Genomic DNA, 18,191 nt, shown 5'->3' on the forward strand with positions numbered 1-18,191 from the left:
TTCAAGATAACACCGTAGTCAAAAGGTCTAGTCCAGTAGTCAAACACCGAGAGTTCAGTGAGCAAAGTCCAGGGATCAAGGGTCTATACCAGAGGTCCTCAAACTAAGGCCCAGGGCCCGGATAAGGCCCTTCAAGGTCATTTACCTGGCCCTCGCTCAGTCAACCTAAGTCTGAAATGACTTGAAAGCACACAACATCAACAACAATCCTATTTCATCAGCCAAAAGCAGGTCCACACTTCCCATTGAAATACTAATAAATATATATTTGTTAAAATTGTTCATTTTAATTATTGTATTGTTTCTAAGTGTTTTTTGCACTACAAATAAGGTATGTGCAGTGTGCATAGGAATTCATTCATATTTTTTTCAAATTATAATCCGGCCCTCCAACAGTTTGAGGGACTGTGACCTGGCCCTCTGTTTAAAAAGTTTGAGGACCCCTGGTCTATACCGTAGTCAAAAGCCAGTCCAAAGATTTAAGGTTCCAGGGTTCCAAGAGTACAGGATACAGGTCAGGATACCAAAAATCCACAAACCTGGGGGAAAACTAGCAGCATCTACCACCAAAATAAGACAATACTTTTCTCCCAAAGATCAGTCCCAAGGCTCGCTCCTTATATCCAGAAACACCCAGCTACAACCTATCTTTTGTATACCTCCACCCTTAATTGCTTTCACCCATGAACTCTTACTTGCAGATTACTCAACTCTTTAGAACGAATACTTACATTAACCCTTCCATCACCAACCACCATCAACTGCAGAACATAATACATGACAAAGAGTAAGCATTTTTGATAGTGATACAGCCATCACTTGTCCTGTATTCAACCTGGAAACTCTATAAGATACGAAAAGGAGCATCTAAAGCAGTGTTTCTCAACCTTCCCCATGCCGCGACTCCTTAATACAGTTCCTCATGTTGTAACCTCCAACCATAAAATAATTTTCATTGCTACTTCATAACTATAATTTTGCTATTGTTATGAATCATAATATAAATATCTGATATGCAGGATGTATTTTCATTCACTGGATCAAATTTGGCACAAATACCTGATATGCCCACATTGGAATACTGGTGAGGTTGGGGGTTAATTTTGTCATTTGGGAGTTGTAGTTGATGGGATTTATAGTTCACCTACAATCAAAGAGCATTCTGAACTTTGCCAACAATGGAATTGAACCCACCTTTGCACACAAAACTATGACCAACAGAAAATACTGGAAGGGTTTGGAGTTGTAGTTCACCTACATCCAGAGAACACTGTGGACTCAAACAACGATGGATCTGGACCATACTTGGCACAGATACTCAATATGCCCAAATGTAAGCACTGGTGGAGTTTGGGAAAAATAGGCTTTTACATTTGGGAGTTGTAGTTGCTGGGATTTGTAGTTCACCTACAATCAAAGAGCATTCTGAACCTCACGATAGAATTGGGCCAAACTTCCCACACAGAACCCCCAGGACTAACAGAAAATACTGTGTTTTTGAATGGTATTTGATGACCCCTCTGACATCCCTCTCATGACCCCTATGCGTCCAGACCCCAAGATTGAGGAAACACTGATCTAAAGCCTAATATGATTATGTTTGTGACAATCCCTCCCCCCTTCTTAACCTTCCAGGTGAACTGGATCCAGAGCGGATGGGTTCAGGCATCCAGTACGGGGATGCTTCCTTGAGGCAACTGCGGCAACCCCGAGGGACCCAAGCACAGACCCGACAACAATGCAACTGCTAGAGCCAAAATTCAAGCATGCTGAAAACTGTCTTGCGAGGTAAACCTGGTTAGGGATGTGTGAAGAATGCTGTAGCCCGAATACCTTGGGTTTGTGGGAGTCTTACTGAAGCCTTATCAAGGGAATAGGGTGTGACTCTTGACCATTTGCGAGCCATCCATGATCAATGAGGGCTAGAAAACAAGATAGAGGGTTATGGTCATCCTCTGACAAAAGGTTCTGTGCACCACAATTCAAGGGAGATGTTGACAAGCTGGAATGTGTTCAGAGGAGGGTGACTAAAATGATCAAAGGTCTGGAGAACAAGCCCAGTGAGGAACGGCTTAAAGAGCTGGGCATGTTTAGCCTGCAGAAGAGAAGGCTGAGAGGAGACATGATGAGGGCTGTGGATCAAGATGTGAGGGGAAGTCATAAGAAGCAGGGAGCAAGCTTGTTTTCTGCTGCCCTGGAGACTAGGGCATGGAACAATGGCTTCAAACTACTTGAAATGAGATTCCACTTCGACATTAGGAAGAACTTCCTGACTGTGAGAGCTGTTCAGCAGTGGAACTCTCTGCCCTTGAGTGTGGTGGAGGCTCCTCCTTTGGAGAGGCTGGGTGGACATTTGTTGGGGGTACTTTGAATGCGATTTTCCTGCTTTTTGGCAGAATGGGGTTGGCCTGGATGGCCCACGAGATCTCTTCTAAGTCTAGGATTCTATGATTCTATAGCCAGATACCAAATAATTGGAAATGGGAACTCTCTCCCAGTTCCTTGCTTCTTCAGCTTTATGACAAGTATCTGAGAAATATGAGTGTGAGCTTGTGAATTGACAGGCATAAATATCCTAAAGCCAGAAGAAGAGGGGGAAAGAAATCACCACGGTTTTCCTATTGTTCCAGTTGTCACACTTCACATTGTTGGGCAAGTGGACTTATTAATGAAGGACCCTCCTCATAAATGCAAAGCAGAGTAAATTATCAGCAGCAGTGTGACCCACCACCAGTAGCCCAAAGTGAGAACAAAAACACACAGACCAATGTTATCTCTTCCATAGGAGGCTTTTCTTTGTGGTAAAATAATATGGTCGCACTATTTACAAGAACAAGGTTTCCATAACACAAATAAAGAAATACATAGTCGCTTTACACAAAGCAGCCTCCACCCTGAAGCTTTCTCACACTAGGCTTCTCTCACACAGAGGTTTATCTCACACACTTCAGGACGACACTAGCTTCGGTCCATTGACTCTTAACAGGCTTCGGCCTACTAACTCTTTCAGTACTTGATTCACATGTTTTGTAATTAAAATTACTGGTTACATTTTTATTATTCCTGACAGGATGCATTCATGTTTCTGGATGTGGGTCTAATACGGCATGGAAGGTGCATGTTTTGGGTTTGTTTTTGTGGGGAAGTCATGTCAGCTTTCCTTGCTCCACTCCAGTCTGAAATGGTACCATTTCTTACAAGGCTTTAGTGAAAACTGGTCTTTAGTTTGTGAAGGGGTTCTTTAATGAGCTGGGAAGATTATATTATATATTATATATTACATGTAATATTACTAATAATATTACAATATAATGTTATAGTGCAATATAGTAATATTTAATACTGATATTGTACTATGCTAATAATATAATATATTGTATGTATATATATCTTGCAAGCTGATCTGAGTCCCCTTCGGGGTGAGAAGGGCAGCATAGTAATGTCGTAAATAAATAAACCTATATAAATAAAAATGTAATGTTTGTTTGTGGGATTAACATAATTTAAAAACCACTGGACGAATTAACACCAAATTTTGAGACAATACACCTATCAGGTCATCACTCATAAAAACACTGGAAAACACAGCGGAAGAGACTTAAAAAGCGAAAAAACAAAAAATCCATTACAACGCATGTGCAAAACCACATATATACACAAACACACATATATACACATATACACAAATATATACAGAAATATATATACACAAAATACATATACATAGAAAAGGAAGAAAGGAAGGAGAGAAGGAGGGAGAGAAAGAGGGAGAGAAGGAAAGAAAAAAGGTAGAGAAGGAAGGAAGGAAGGACAGAAGGAAATAAAAAAGTGAAAGAAGGAAGGAAAGAGAGAGGGGAGGAAGGAGAGAAGGAACGAAAGAAAGAGGGAGGGAGGGAAGGAAGGAAGGAAGGAAAGAGACAAGGAAGGATGAAACCAAAGAGCAAAGGAAGTGAGGAAAGAAACAGGTTGAGAAGGAAGAAAGAAGAAGAGAAAAAAAAAGAGGGAGGGAAGGAAAGAGGGAAGGAAGGAAGGAAGGAGAGAAAGAAGGGAAGAAAGAGGGCGGGAGGTTTGGCCACAGCAACGCGTGGCGGGTACAGCTAGTAAATAAATAACAGCATTTCAGGTGAGTCACTCATGAAGCACATACTCCTGACTGTTGTTCTGATCTCTCTTCCTCTTCCCCGTTCCCTTTTGTCTCTTTCAACCCTCAGTGCTGGAATTCAGTTGCGCTGGACCCAGGGCTGTATGAAGCACTTTCTTCCGTTCCGTTCCCCAGGACCACGTGTCTTGTTGGCTGAAGCCCTCTTGAGCCTTTGCAAGGAACCTGGCTCCATCTCCATCCTGCCACCGTCCTCCCCTTCCTTCTTTCCTCGTATCCGGATGGAACGCTTTGCAAGTTCAGTTCTCAGGCACAGGCTTCCACGCAGGAGGTGTGCAAGGGAGACTCTGGCTTCGGTGAACTCGGGTCCCTTTTCTATGCTGAAGGCCAAGCCCCTTCTTCCGGCCCCCCTGGGACTGTGATGACTTTGAGGTCTGGGGCGACAGGCTCATCAAAGGTGGTGGGGAACCCCAGAAAGAATCCGAGCCTCCTCAGCTCCCTCAGCCTTTGGTGCACTCAATTACTTTTGACGTAATATGGCAACAAAATATGATTGTGGTTTGAGGGGGCAAGAAAGGGGGGGCACTTGGGTCATTTCGGAGATATTTCATTTCTCTTCTCCCTCCTAAGCGTAAACCTTCATTCCATCTTTGTAGGAGAAGTTACCATGTTTTTTGGGGGGTTTTTTTGTGAGAGCACACAAAACATTGCTGGGGATCCTCAGATGCTATGCCCTTCCAGCCATTTCTGAATATTCTGCCTTGGTGGCAAAACCAAAAGACCCCTTTCCTCCCCCCTTGTAGCATCTCTGGTGCTTGCCTGTCCAGTGATGAGGTCCGGCCTAAATTTCTGTCCACACCAGGTCCAATTGTGGTGTTTTTGTTTGATTCTTTGGTGCCACTTCTCTGAATGTTCCTCCTCGGTTTGGTTTTTTAAAAAGCTATAATAAGTTTGTATGGTTTTCAGGCACTTTTTCGCTATCTCCAGTCTCCTTGTTATCTCCCCTTGGCTGAATGAGAAACAACATTGTGTGCCTGGGGTTGTGTGCTGAATCAGTTGTTAGTTTGCTGGAAGTTCCCGGTTTGGTTTGTGAGCGCTTCTAATAAGGATTCTAGACCTTTTGAGCAGGAAACATTGCATATGCGATCATGTCTCTCATAGTGGAGGAAGGAGCTGGGCATGACATGTTTGTCCTTCCCTGGAGGCTTTTACAACCGTCGACTGGCGTTGTCTTGGATTCCTGTCCACTGTCAAGCTCCTGTGCCTTAAAACCTTTGACCAGGCAACTCTGTGAATTGCTTGTGAGTTTTTAAGGCCCAGTTGCTTAGAAGAGGGGGCCCTTCATCTCCAGAAATGCTCACCTCTTTGGTGAGTTTTCTGTGGCCCTTTAATTTTCCAGTGGTTCTCAACCTGGGGTCCCCAGATGTTTTTGGCCTTTAACTCCCAGAAATCCTAACAGTTGGCAAACTGGCTGGGATTTCTGGGAGTTGTAGGCCAAAAACATCTGGGGACCCCAGGTTGAGAACCACTGAGATGGAGTTTAGTTTCTAAAAAGGAATCCAATTTTCAACTCTGTGTCCTTCAGATTTAGCTGTATAGTTACAAACTGCCAGTAATTGAATGGGCTGCATGGGAGTCTGACATAGAGTAGGACAGCAAATAAGGAATTTTCCCTGCCAGGTGGGATCTTCCTTCTTGTCTCACAGCCAGTTTGTGGTATCCAGTGCCATCCCTCCTCTTTTGGCCAGTAGCCTGCCACCTTGGGACTTGTTTGTCTGTCCAGTCTTGCACACAAGGATGCCTTTCTTGGATTGCTGCTTTTCCACAAGTTGGTCTGCATTTCCACTGTGCCCTCCGGGACCGTGGCAGGGTGCCAGTTGTCATAATATGATTGTGTTCCTTTAGAAACGGTCACTGGGAAAGAGGCACCGTCGGGACAAATAGACCAAAAATGAGTTGGGTGTCCGACTGGACACTCGGGCACTTTCTACTCTTTCCGGTTGATAATGGAGAAAAGGAGAAGAGGACAGAGAGACGCTGGGTTTGATTTGCAGAGCCGGTTCTGCTTTTCTTCTCTTCTGATAGTTCTTGCATGCCTTATGGGCTAAGATTACAAGATTATTCTTCACCCCACCCAACGCCTTTTGTGTCTGAGCGCCCTCCAACCTATGTCCAAGAGGAAGTCTAGTTTGAATGGTTCCTTGTTGTTGTTTTTTTTTAAGTGTAATGTTTAACTTGGTTATTTATTACTTCTGTGTCAGGGTAGGAGCCCACTGTCACCTTATCTGTGCCCCAAACTTGCTTTCCCTGCCCCAAATCCTCCTACAAACCACTTCCTTCCCATTTCCTTGTAATCTCCCTTGAGGGATAGGCCGGGGCAATTTGGATACGGTTGCTTTTAATCTGGGGTTGAGTCGCTGACTGTTACAAAGCAGTTTATAACTCTGATCCTCCATTGATTTTTTTCCCTTTCTCTTAATGCAAACATTCCCTCCAATTTAAGGCTGTGAAATGATTCTCCGACATAAAGTGTTCTCTTTTGTTTTCTTTTCCAAACGTGAGCCTGATGGTGCATTTTTTCCTCTCCTTCTCCCTTTTTCTGGCCAAGTGACAGAATGGTGGGTAGGTTTCAGAGCCAAGGCGCATCCCCATCGCTTGCCACGTACACAAGGCTGCCTCTGTGACAACCCAAATGCTTGTCCCTGAGGAATCAGGATCCCAGGATGTTCTTCCGGCTTCCATTCCGTAGTTCTGCCTCCTCCCTTTAGGAACACATTGAATTCTTTTCCGAACGTACCTCTATTTCTGTCAGCCGGCCAGTCACTTTTGGAAAGCTCACAGGTGCAGCTTTAAGACAGCAGTGGTTTGTTTCTGTTCTGGGAAGAGCTGTCCTAGATAGGCCAAAGCCTTCTCTAGTCCAGTATCATGTTTCCCACACTAAGTGGATGCCCCCAAGAGAAGCCAGGCTTGACAACCTGTATGCTTCTGCTCCTCAGCAATTGATATGGAGAGACATATTGCCTTTGATTTTACTGAGAGCATGTTGTCTATAGGCATGGTATAGTGCAGGGGTCCCCACACTAAGGCCCTAGGGCTGGATACGGCCCTCCAAGGTAATTTATCCAGCCCTCACTCAGGGTCAGTCTGAAATGACTTGAAAGCATACAACAACAACAATAACAACAACAACAACAACAACAACAACCCTATCTCATCAGCCAAAAGCAGGCCCACAGTCTGAAATGACTTGAAAGCACACAACAACAACAGCAATCCTGTCTCATCAGCCAAAAGCAGGCCCACAGTCTGAAACGACTTGAAAGCACACAAAAACAACAACAACAATCATATCTCATCAGCCAAAAGCAGGCCCACAGTCTGAAACGACTTGAAAGCACACAACAACAATCCTATCCCATCAGCCAAAAGTAGGCCCACACTTCCCACTGAAATACTAATAAGTTTATATTTGTTAAAATTGTTCTTCATTTTAATTATTGTATTGTTTTATGTAATTTTTGCACTACAAATAAGATATGTGCAGTGTGCATAGGAATTCATTCATTTTTTTTCAAATTATAATCTGGTCCTCCAACAGTTTGAGGGACTGTGACATGGCCCTCCGTTTAAAACGTTTGAGGACCCCTGCCTTAGGCACATCCCATACTTAGCTTTAGAAGCTAGGCAAATCTTTTGACTAAATATTGGCAAGAAAACCCTCATATGGGGTCAGGGTAAGTCGGGTTACAGGCACACAGCAGACCAAAAAGATACTGCTTCATAGCCAATAGCCAGTTGAACTGCTCTTGCCTAGTTCAGTGGTTCTCAACCTGTGGGTCCCCATGTGTTTTGGACTACAACTCCCATAAATCCTAGCCAGTTTACCAGCTGTTAGGATTTCTGGGAATTGAAGGTCAAAACGTCTGGGGACCCACAGGTTGAGACCCACTGGCCTAGTCTCTTTTTAAAGAAGTCATTACAGATAATTTTCACAATTTAACTACTCGCTTTGTTCTTCCATTTCCTCTTCTTTATGCTTGCCATGATTTTCCCACCATTTAATTTCTTTGGGTAGCTTCCACTGGCTTCTGGTATTATGAAATACCCCTCTATTCTGCCTTGGTCAGACCACATCTGGAATACTGTGTCCAATTCTGGGCACCACAATTGAGATGTTGACAAGCTGAAATGTGTCCAGAGGAGAGCGACTGAAATGAGAACAAGCCCAATGAAGAGCGATTTAAAGAGCTGGGCATGTTTAGCATGAAGAAGAAAAGGCTGAGAGGAGACGGGTGCTTTGAATGCAATATTCCTGCTTCTTGGCCGGGGGTTGGACTGGATGGCCCATGAGGTCTCTTCCAACTCTATGATTTGATGATTCTATAGTTTCAGAAGTATAACTGTTAGGGAAAGCTCCCCCCAAAAAAGCAGAGCATCCAAAAACAAACAGGATACTAAAAGTTTAGCCTGCAGAAGAGAAGGCTGAGAGGAGACATGATAGCCATGGATCAAGATGTGAGAGGAAGTCATCGGGAGGAGCTTGTTTTCTGCTGCCCTGGAGACTAGGATGCGGAACAATGGCTTCACATCTGGAATACTGTGTCCAATTTTGGGCACCACAATTGAGATGTTGACAAGCTGGAATGTGTTCAGAGGAGGGTGACTAAAATGATCAAAGGTTCAAGCCCTATGAGGAGTGGCTTAAAGAGCTGGGCATGTTTAGCCTGCAGAAGAGAAGGCTGAGAGGATCAAAGGTCTGCAGAACAAGCCCTATGAGGAGCGGCTTAAAGAGCTGGGCATATTTAGCCTGCAGAAGAGAAGACTGAGAGGAGACATGATAGCCATGTATGCATATGTGAGAGGAAGTCATAGGGAGCAGGGAGCAAGTTTGTTTTTTGCTGCCCTGGAGATTAGGGCATAGATCAATGGTTTCAAACTACAAGAAAGGAGATTCCATCTGAACATTAGGAAGAACTTCCTGACTCTTGAGAGCCTTTCAGCAGTGGAACTCTCTGCCCCAGAGTGTGGTGGAGACTCCTTGGGGTCTTTTAAACAGAAGCTGGATGGCCATCTGTCGGGGGTGCTTTGAATGCAATTTTCCTGCTACTTGGCGGAATGGGGTTGGACTGGATGACCCATGAGGTCTATGATTCTATGAAACAGAGAAGAACCCCCATATCTTTCTGAATGCACCAAAGCATAATTTCATACGCCTATTATATTCTGGAGTTGTTAATACTTTGGAAGCTAAGTTGCATTAAACACGGCTATTGCTTGGCCACCTTTTTGCTGTAGAGCCCTTATCGTAACCTTTTAAGGTTTAGTAACACTCTATAATGTTCTGTCTACATCAGAACAATTGGTTCCCCCCTTTAATCTTGTAAACATCTTGGCAGGCTTATCCTAAAGCTTGGCTGTTCCTGAGATGTCTGATTAATCCCTATCCTGCAATGTTTGCATAAAGAACCTTCTCTTTGAACATCCAACAGAAAGGGTGGCAGCAGGGGATTGACTTGGGCAGAGTTCTGCAAAGAGGCAGCATTGCTCCCCTACCCAAAAGGGACCAAAGGAGCAGGGTCCTACTTTAGTCTCCAATTCCCTGGTTCATGAATGCCCAAAGCAATGTCTGTCTTCAAACTAAGGCTCAAAAGTGTTGGGAAGTCCAGAAAATTAAGTGACCTCCTACAAACATGAAAAGTACATGTGAAGCCATTCAACAATGACCTGGGTACATTGTTGACATTGGAAAGGGCTATATGGCCAAACCATCTCTGAATGTTCCTTGCCTGAGAAAGGACAGCCAGGTGAGTTGGAAGCACATTTGTTAGCTGTCGTCGACTGTGACATGATCATGATGAATGAAAGACATTTAAGACTTGGGATCATCAACAGCTCTGTTCAATATTACAAACTGAAGGTAGATGTGGATTCCTTGGGTGAATCAGTGTTGCACCGCAAGCCTGAAGCCACCTATGACCAAAGCATCACACACAAGTCCAGAGTAAAAGCAAACGGTTTATTGTAAAAAGCACACAAAAGTTATAGGTAGAAAAAGCAGGAATAAGGAAAGCAGATGGAAAATCAAACAGCAATGAAATGCCTCTTTTTCATGTCAGGAGCAAGTTGAGAAACGGCAAGTCGCTTCTGGTGTGAGAAAATTGGTCGTCTGCAAGGACGTTGCTCACAGGATGCCCAGATGTTTTACCATCTTGTGAGAGGCTTCTCTCATTTTTATGTCCTACATAAAAAGCTGGAGCTGACAGATGGGAGCTTAACCTGCTACCTGGATTTGAACCGTTGATCTTTCGGTCAGCAGATGTTACCCAGGGGATATCCAGATGCTTTGATGTTTTACCATCCTTGTGGGAGGTTTCTCTCATGTCCCCGCATGGGAAGCTGGAGGTGACAGATGTGAGCTTGCCGCTCTACCCGGAATCGAACTATCAATCTTTTGGTCAGCAGATGTTACCCAGGGGATATCCAGATGTTTTTATGTTTTACCATCCTTGTGGGAGGCTTCTCTCATGTCCCTGCATGGGAAGCTGGAGCAGACAGATGGGAGCTTGCCCCACTACCCGGATTCGAACCATCAATCTTTTGGTCAGCAGACATTACCCAGGGGATGCCCAGATGTTTGAATGTTTTACCATCCATGTGGGAGGTTTCTCTCATGTCCCCGCATGGGAAACGAGCTGACAGAAGGAGCTCAACCCACCCTCCCCAGATTTGAACCGCTGACCTGTCGGTCAGTAGTTCTGTCGGCACAAGGGTTTAACCCATTGTACCACTGGCGGCTCCCAAATCAAATGCCTGTTGCAAATCCAAAAACAAGGCAGGCCAAGAATAGTCTAAAATCCAAACGTAACTTGAGTCCATAGGCAAAAGTTGAGCAAGGATAATCAACACGAACATGGAAAATTCCCAGAAAACTTGAGTTCCCAAAACAATGACAAGAACTAGAAAACTTGAATCCCAGAACCATGACAAAGCTGTAACTGAAAGGCCATGTTGCCTGAACTAAAGAGCAATGAGCTTGCAGCTTCTAATATATAGACATGAAAGCATTACGTCTCCCCTGGAACTTTTGCTTCCCACAGAGGTGTGATGACCTCCTCCGCTGGCTGTGGGCTCGAATCTGCAAGTGAGCCTCCTGACTTAGATCAGGTGTGTTCCCATGAGAATTTCTCCTTATCTGGAGAGGATGATTCCAACTCCTGTGAACGGCCTTGAAGGATCAGAGGCAATTAGATTCCCAGACCCATCTGTGCCTGTGTCTAAAGTAGTTTCACTTTCTGGCTCTGCATGAGAATGGCCTTCTGCATGAGACTAGATCCCAGGCACTGCATCAGAATGCATCCCAGGAAAGCCCACAATTCCACTTGACTCAAAGGCATTAGTCAGCCCATCAGCCTGATGTGACTGTTGCTGAGCTACAACAATCAATGCACTACCAGAGGATTGATTCACTCATTTCCTACTGCTTCCCATTGTATCAAGTGCATATTCATCCCAAAAGCAGGAGCTGGGTTAGTCTGAGAACCACAATAATGTCTTTGGGCACCAGAATGGAAAACCATCTGGCCAGACTGATTAATGGATCTTGCCCAGTGCAAAAAAATTCAAGCAAAACAAACTGCTCAATACTTTGAAGAAAGGTCTTTCAAACCTGTCATCAGCTACATTGGCAATAATCAGGTTGCCTGGGACTAACTGAATAACCAGGGACTTGGAACATTTCTGCTGAGATGTCATGGTGGGGAAATAAGTCAGTAGGTGAAATTAAATGTTCCTCGTGATATCTCTCTAAGCAGGTGAGTAACTGCAGTTGGTAATCAATTCATAACACTTAATGACATGACCTGATGCTGTCTCCAGGTCTTGGGGCCTGGGATGATCCTGAATTGGCAAATCCTAAATCTGTCGATCGAGGCCTGTTGCTTAAACGGTACTGAAAGGCCTCTCAGCTAAATAATATTATCGCTATCTTGCACCTGGTATTTATTTGTCGTGTCAGATCAACCAGTCAATTATATTACATTTCTAACAGAACAAAGCAAACAAACAGACAAAATACAACATTTGTGAGTTTGGTAGTTGATTAAATGTCCTTTGACCAGTATCTGGCCACTTGGAGTGCTTCTGGTGTTGCTACAAGAAGGTCCCCCATTGTGCATGTGGCAGGGCTCAGGTTGCATTGCAGCAGGTGGTCAGTGGTTTGCTCCTCTCCACACTCACATGTCGAGGATTCCACTTTGTAGCCCCATTTCTGAAGGTTGGTTCTGCATCTTGTGGTGCCAGAGCGCAGTCTGTTTGGCGCCTTCCACTTTGCCCAGTCCTCTGTGTGCCCAGAGGGGAGTCTCTCATTTGGTATGAGCCATTGGTTGAGGTTCTGGGTTTGAGCCTGCCAGTTTTGGACTCTCGCTTGCTGAGGTGTTCCAGCGAGTGTCTCTGTAGATCTTAGAAAACTATTTCTAGATTTAAGTCGTTGACGTGCTGGCTGATACCCAAACAGAGGATGAGCTGGAGATGTCTCTGCCTTGGTCCTTTCACTATTGGCTGCTACTTCCTGGCAGATGTCAGGTGGTGCAATACCGGTGGTATTGCACCTGGTGGTAACCCATTAATCCCATTTCCCTTTTTGCTAAACTCAGCATTCTTATGCAGCACAAAAAGCATCTTGAATTGCCAATGACCATAAGAAAACACAGTATTTTCTGTTGGTCATGGAGGTTCTGTGTGGGAAGTTTGGCCCAATACTATCGTCGGTGGGGTTCAGAATGCTCTTTGATTGTAGGTGAACTATAAATCCCAGCAACAACAACTCCCAAATGTCAAGGTCTATTTTCTCCAAACTCCACCAGTGGTCACATTTGGGCATATTGAGTATTCATGTAGAGTTTGGTCCAGACCCAGAATTGGAGCAGTACTTATTGATCTACTCACATGTGCATATTTTTGAACTGCTAAGTTGGCAGAAGCTTGGGGTTACAGCGGAAGCTCACGCCACTCACCAGATTTGAACCTGCGACGTTTCAGTCAACAAGCTCAGCAGCTCAGAACTTTTAACACACTGCGCCACCGGGGGGGGGGGGGGGGGTGTCTCTCTCTCTCTCTCTCTCTCTATAAATTAAAATGTAATGTTCGTTTGTGGGATTAACAGAACTCAAAAACCACAGCAACGCGTGGCAGGGGACGGCTAGTGTATATATACATTATAGTGTATATATATATATATATATATATATTAGTGTATATATATATATTAACATTACATATGTAATGTTTGTTTGTGGGATTAACAGAACTCCAAAACCACTGGACGAATCGACACCAAATTTGGACACAAGACACCTAACAACCCAATGTATGTCCTTCACTCAAAAAAATTGGAAGGGTTTGATGGGCAGTGTCCTTTGGTTTTGGAGTTGTAGTTCACCTACATCCAGAGATCACTGTGCACTCAAACAATGATGGATTTGGACCAAACTCTACACGAATACTCAATATGCCCAAATGTAAACACTGGTGGAGTTTGGGGAAAATAGAATCTTTACATTTGAGAGTTGTAGTTGCTGGGATGTATAGTTCACCTACAATCAAAGAGCATTCTGAACCCCACCAACGATAGAATTGGGGCAAACCTCCCACACAGAACCCCCATGTGGGCCATAGCAACGTGTGGCACGGGACAGTTAGTGTGTGTGTGTGTATATATATGTGTGTGATGTTTGTTTGTGGGATTAGCACAACTCAAAAACCACTGGATGAATTGACACCAAATTTGGACACAATGCACATATCAGGCCAACGAGTGACCATCACTCATAAAAATATGGAAAAACACAGCAAAAGAGACTTTTAAAAAGCAATAAAACCCCAAAATACATTACAACACATGTACAAAACCACATATATATAGGCAAACACACATATACACAAATATATACACACACAAAACACATACAGACTGAGCCACAGCAACGTGTGGCAGGGGATGGCTAGTATATTTATATGTGTGTGTATATATATATATATATATATATATATATATAATTATTGGGCACAAGAGGCCCTATCTTGAATCCCCTGCCCCTGAGAGCGCCTCTGTCCTGGCTCCTTCCCTCTGCACATGCTCAGAGGCACGCTTTGCCCCTTTTTGGAGTCTTTCTGGGCGGTGCAAAGCATCGGAGGCGGGCTTCAAGTGAGGAGGAGGAGGAGGTCCCTCCTTCCAGGGCCGGGCTCCTCCTCTGGCAGCCGGGCTGGGCTTCAGGTGGGGCCCCGGGTTGCACACAAAACAGGAGGAGGAGGAGGAAAAAGAAGCGAAAGAACAAGAGGAGGAGGAAGAGCAATGATCCCAATCCCGGTGAGTCCAAGTGCAAAATAGGTAAGGAGAAAATGAGCATGCTTGGGTATATTTACAGCTTTCTTTGTCTCCCCTTTTGCACTGAGGACTAGCCTCTTGTTTGGCTTTATTTGGAGCCCAAGCTAGGCTGGGCTTGCTCTGTCCCCCAGCAAACCAGTCCCGGTTGCCTCTCCTTACGAAACTGCAACTTGGAGGCTTCCTGGCTGCCTTTTTGCGGCTGCTTGCTCTCTCTCTCTCTGTGTCTCTCTTTCTGCGTGTTGTTTTCTAAGCCCTCCCCGCAGTGTTTTCCCTTTCCTTTCCTCGGCGTGGTTTGCTCAGAAAGGGTCGGGCAATGCCTCCCTCTGAAGCTGAGAGAGTGCGCTTGCAAGAGGGTTCCTGAGCCTGAGCAGAGGAGCCCAACTCCAGGCTCAAAAGCAGCGTCCGGCGAAAGTCGGGAACTCCTGCCTTTGGAGGCTGCAATGGCTTTGTTTCCCTTCCTGGCCATCTTGCTGGCCCTTCCATGTGGTCAGAGGAGAGGTCATTGGCCATGCAGTTGGGTGCCACTTTTAATTGCAAGGGCTTAATGCTATGCAATTAATAATAATAATAATAACAACATGTTGTTGAAGGCTTTCATGGCTGGAATCTCTGGATTGCTGAGTTTTCCAAGCTGTGTGGCTATGTTCCAGAAGCACTCTCTCCTGACGTTTCACCCCCATCCTGGCCATCTTGCTGGCCCTTCCATATGGTCAGAGGAGAGGTCATTGTCGATTCAGTTTGATGGCACTTTTAATTTCAAAGGCTTAATGTTGTGCAATTAATAATAATAATAATAATAATAATAATAATAATATGATGTTGTTGAATGCTTTCGTGGCTGGAATCTCTGGGTTGCTGTGAGTTTTCCAAGCTGTGTGGCTATGTTCCAGAAGCACTCTCTCCTGATGTTTCGCCCCCATCCTGGCCATCTTGCTGGCCCTTCCATGTGGTCAGAGGAGAGGTCATAGTAATAATAATATGTTGTTGAAGGCTTTCATGGCTGGAATCTCTGGGTTGCTGTGAGTTTTCCGAGCTGTGTGGCTATTATATTCCAGAAGCACTCTCTCCTGACGTTTCGCCTCCATCCTGGCCATCTTGCTGGCCCTTCCATGTGGTCAGAGGAGAGGTCATTGTCCATTCAGTTAGATGGCACTTTTAATTGCAAAGGCTTAATGCTGTGCAATTAATAATAATAATAATAATAATAATAATATGATGTTGTTGAATGCTTTCATGGCTGGAATCTCTGGGCTGCTGTGCGTTTTCCAAGCTGTGTGGCTATGTTCCAGAAGCACTCTCTCCTGACGTTTCGCCTCCATCCTGGCCATCTTGCTGGCCCTTCCATGTGGTCAGAGGAGAGGTCATAGTAATAATAATAATATGTTGTTGAAGGCTTTCATGGCTGGAATCTCTGGGTTGCTGTGAGTTTTCCAAGCTGTGTGGCTATGTTCCAGAAGCACTCTCTCCTGACGTTTCGCCCCCATCCTGGCCATCTTGCTGGCCCTTCCATATGGTCAGAGGAGAGGTCATTGTCGATTCAGTTTGATGGCACTTTTAATTGCAAAGGCTTAATGCTATGCAATTAATAATAATAATAATGATAATAATATGATGTTGTTGAATGCTTTCATGGCTGGAATCTCTGGATTGCTGTGAGTTTTCCAAGCTGTGTGGCTATGTTCCAGAAGCACTCTCTCCTGACGTTTCGCCCCCATCCTGGCCATCTTGCTGGCCCTTCCATGTGGTCAGAGGAGAGGTCATAGTAATAATAATAATATGTTGTTGAAGGCTTTCATGGCTGGAATCTCTGGGTTGCTGTGCATTTTACAGGCTGTGTGGCTATTATATTCCAGAAGCACTCTCTCCTGATGTTTCGCCCCTATCCTGGCCATCTTGCTGGCCCTTCCATGTGGTCAGAGGAGAGGTCATTGTCCATGCAGTTGGATGGCACTTTTAATTGAAAAGGCTTAATGCTATGCACTTAATAATAATAATAAATAATAATAATATGTTGTTGAAGGCTTTCATGGCTGGAATCTCTGGGTTGCTGTGAGTTTTCCAAACTGTGTGGCTATCTTCCCGAAGCACTCTCTCCTGACGTTTCGCCCCCATACTGGCCATCTTGCTGGCCCTTCCATGTGGTCAGAGGAGAGGTCATTGTCCATGCAGTTGGGTGCCACTTTTAATTGCAAAGGCTTTATGCTATGCAATTAATAATAATAATTATTATTAATAATATGTTGTTGAAGACTTTCATGGCTGGAATCTCTGGGTTGCTGTGAGTTTTCCTGTGTGGCTATGTTCCAGAAGCACTCTCTCCTGACGTTTCGCCCCTATCCTGGCCATCTTGCTGGCCCTTCCATGTGGTCAGAGGAGAGGTCATTGTCCATGCAGTTGGATGGCACTTTTAATTGAAAAGGCTTAATGCTATGCACTTAATAATAATAATAAATAATAATAATATGTTGTTGAAGGCTTTCATGGCTGGAATCTCTGGGTTGCTGTGAGTTTTCCAAACTGTGTGGCTATCTTCCCGAAGCACTCTCTCCTGACGTTTCGCCCCCATACTGGCCATCTTGCTGGCCCTTCCATGTGGTCAGAGGAGAGGTCATTGTCCATGCAGTTGGGTGCCACTTTTAATTGCAAAGGCTTTATGCTATGCAATTAATAATAATAATAATAATTAATAATATGTTGTTGAAGACTTTCATGGCTGGAATCTCTGGGTTGCTGTGAGTTTTCCTGTGTGGCTATGTTCCAGAAGCACTCTCTCCTGACGTTTCGCCCCCATCCTGGCCATCTTGCTGGCCCTTCCATATGGTCAGAGGAGAGGTCATTGTCAATTCAGTTGGATGCCACTTTTAATTGCAAAGGCTTAATGCTATGCAATTAATAATAATAATAATAATAATAATATGTCGTTGAATGCTTTCATGGCTGGAATCTCTGGGTTGCTGTGAGTTTTCCAGGCTGTGTGGCTATTATATTCCAGAAGCACTCTCTCCTGACGTTTCACCCCCATCTATGACAGGCATCCTCAGAGGTTGTGAGGCATATTGGAAACTATGTCTTAGTTTCAAGAGCAGCAGAGAATAAACTTGCTTAACTGTCATCCTTAAGAGGAGAGGTCATTGTCCATTCAGTTTGATGCCACTTTTAATTGCAAAGATTTAATGCTATGCAATTATTATTAATAATAGTCATAATAATATTAATATGTTGTTGAAGGCTTTCATGGCTGGAATCTCTGGGTTGCTGTGAGTTTTCAGAACTGTGTGGCTATTATATTCCAGAAGCACTCTCTCCTGACGTTTCGCCCCCATCTATGACAGGCATCTTCAGAGGTTGTTAGGCATATTGGAAACTATGTTCTAGTTTCCAGAGCAGCACAGAATAAACTCGCTTAATGTGTCATCCTTTAAAATATCTAAACTTTCACCTTTTATCATATGTGGTGGACTTGCCCAAAGGTGAAAGCCTTTTGGGAAAAAGTACATATTGATATTGAAAACATAATAAAAAACAAAGTAAGACTGGAACCAGGAACTTTTTTATTGGGACTATTAGACACGCAAATACCGAAACACCAGGAAATAATATTTCTGTATGTTGTTGAAGGCTTTCATGGCCAGAATCACTGGGTTGCTGTGAGTTTTCCGGGCTGTGTGGCTATTATATTCCAGAAGCATTCTCTCCTGACGTTTAGTTCAC

At 44.2% G+C, this 18,191-nt stretch overlaps 2 protein-coding genes across 4 annotated transcripts in view; both read left to right on the forward strand.

The window, feature by feature from the left end:
• LOC132780109 (ras-related protein Rab-4B) overlaps positions 1-6,655 on the forward strand; it is a 28,772-nt gene extending 22,117 nt beyond the window's left edge. The window contains exons 7-8 of the mRNA XM_067461745.1: positions 1,636-1,788; positions 4,212-6,655. Of these exons, the coding sequence (XP_067317846.1) occupies positions 1,636-1,751 (116 nt within the window). The 3' untranslated portion in view covers positions 1,752-1,788; positions 4,212-6,655. The remainder of the gene's footprint in view (positions 1-1,635; positions 1,789-4,211) is intronic.
• Positions 6,656-14,308: 7,653 nt separating this feature from the next.
• The window catches only part of LOC132780106 (prolyl hydroxylase EGLN2), a 28,518-nt gene continuing 24,635 nt past the window's right edge, over positions 14,309-18,191 (forward strand). For 2 of the 3 annotated variants that reach the window (XM_060783644.2, XM_060783646.2), the window contains exon 1: positions 14,309-14,483. The gene's annotated coding sequence lies outside the window, so the exon portion shown is untranslated. The remainder of the gene's footprint in view (positions 14,484-18,191) is intronic. The other variant, XM_060783645.2, reaches the window with a different exon arrangement.

This window comes from Anolis sagrei, chromosome Y (genome assembly GCF_037176765.1).
Source record: "Anolis sagrei isolate rAnoSag1 chromosome Y, rAnoSag1.mat, whole genome shotgun sequence".
In the NCBI taxonomy this organism is placed as follows: Eukaryota; Metazoa; Chordata; class Lepidosauria; order Squamata; family Dactyloidae; genus Anolis; species Anolis sagrei.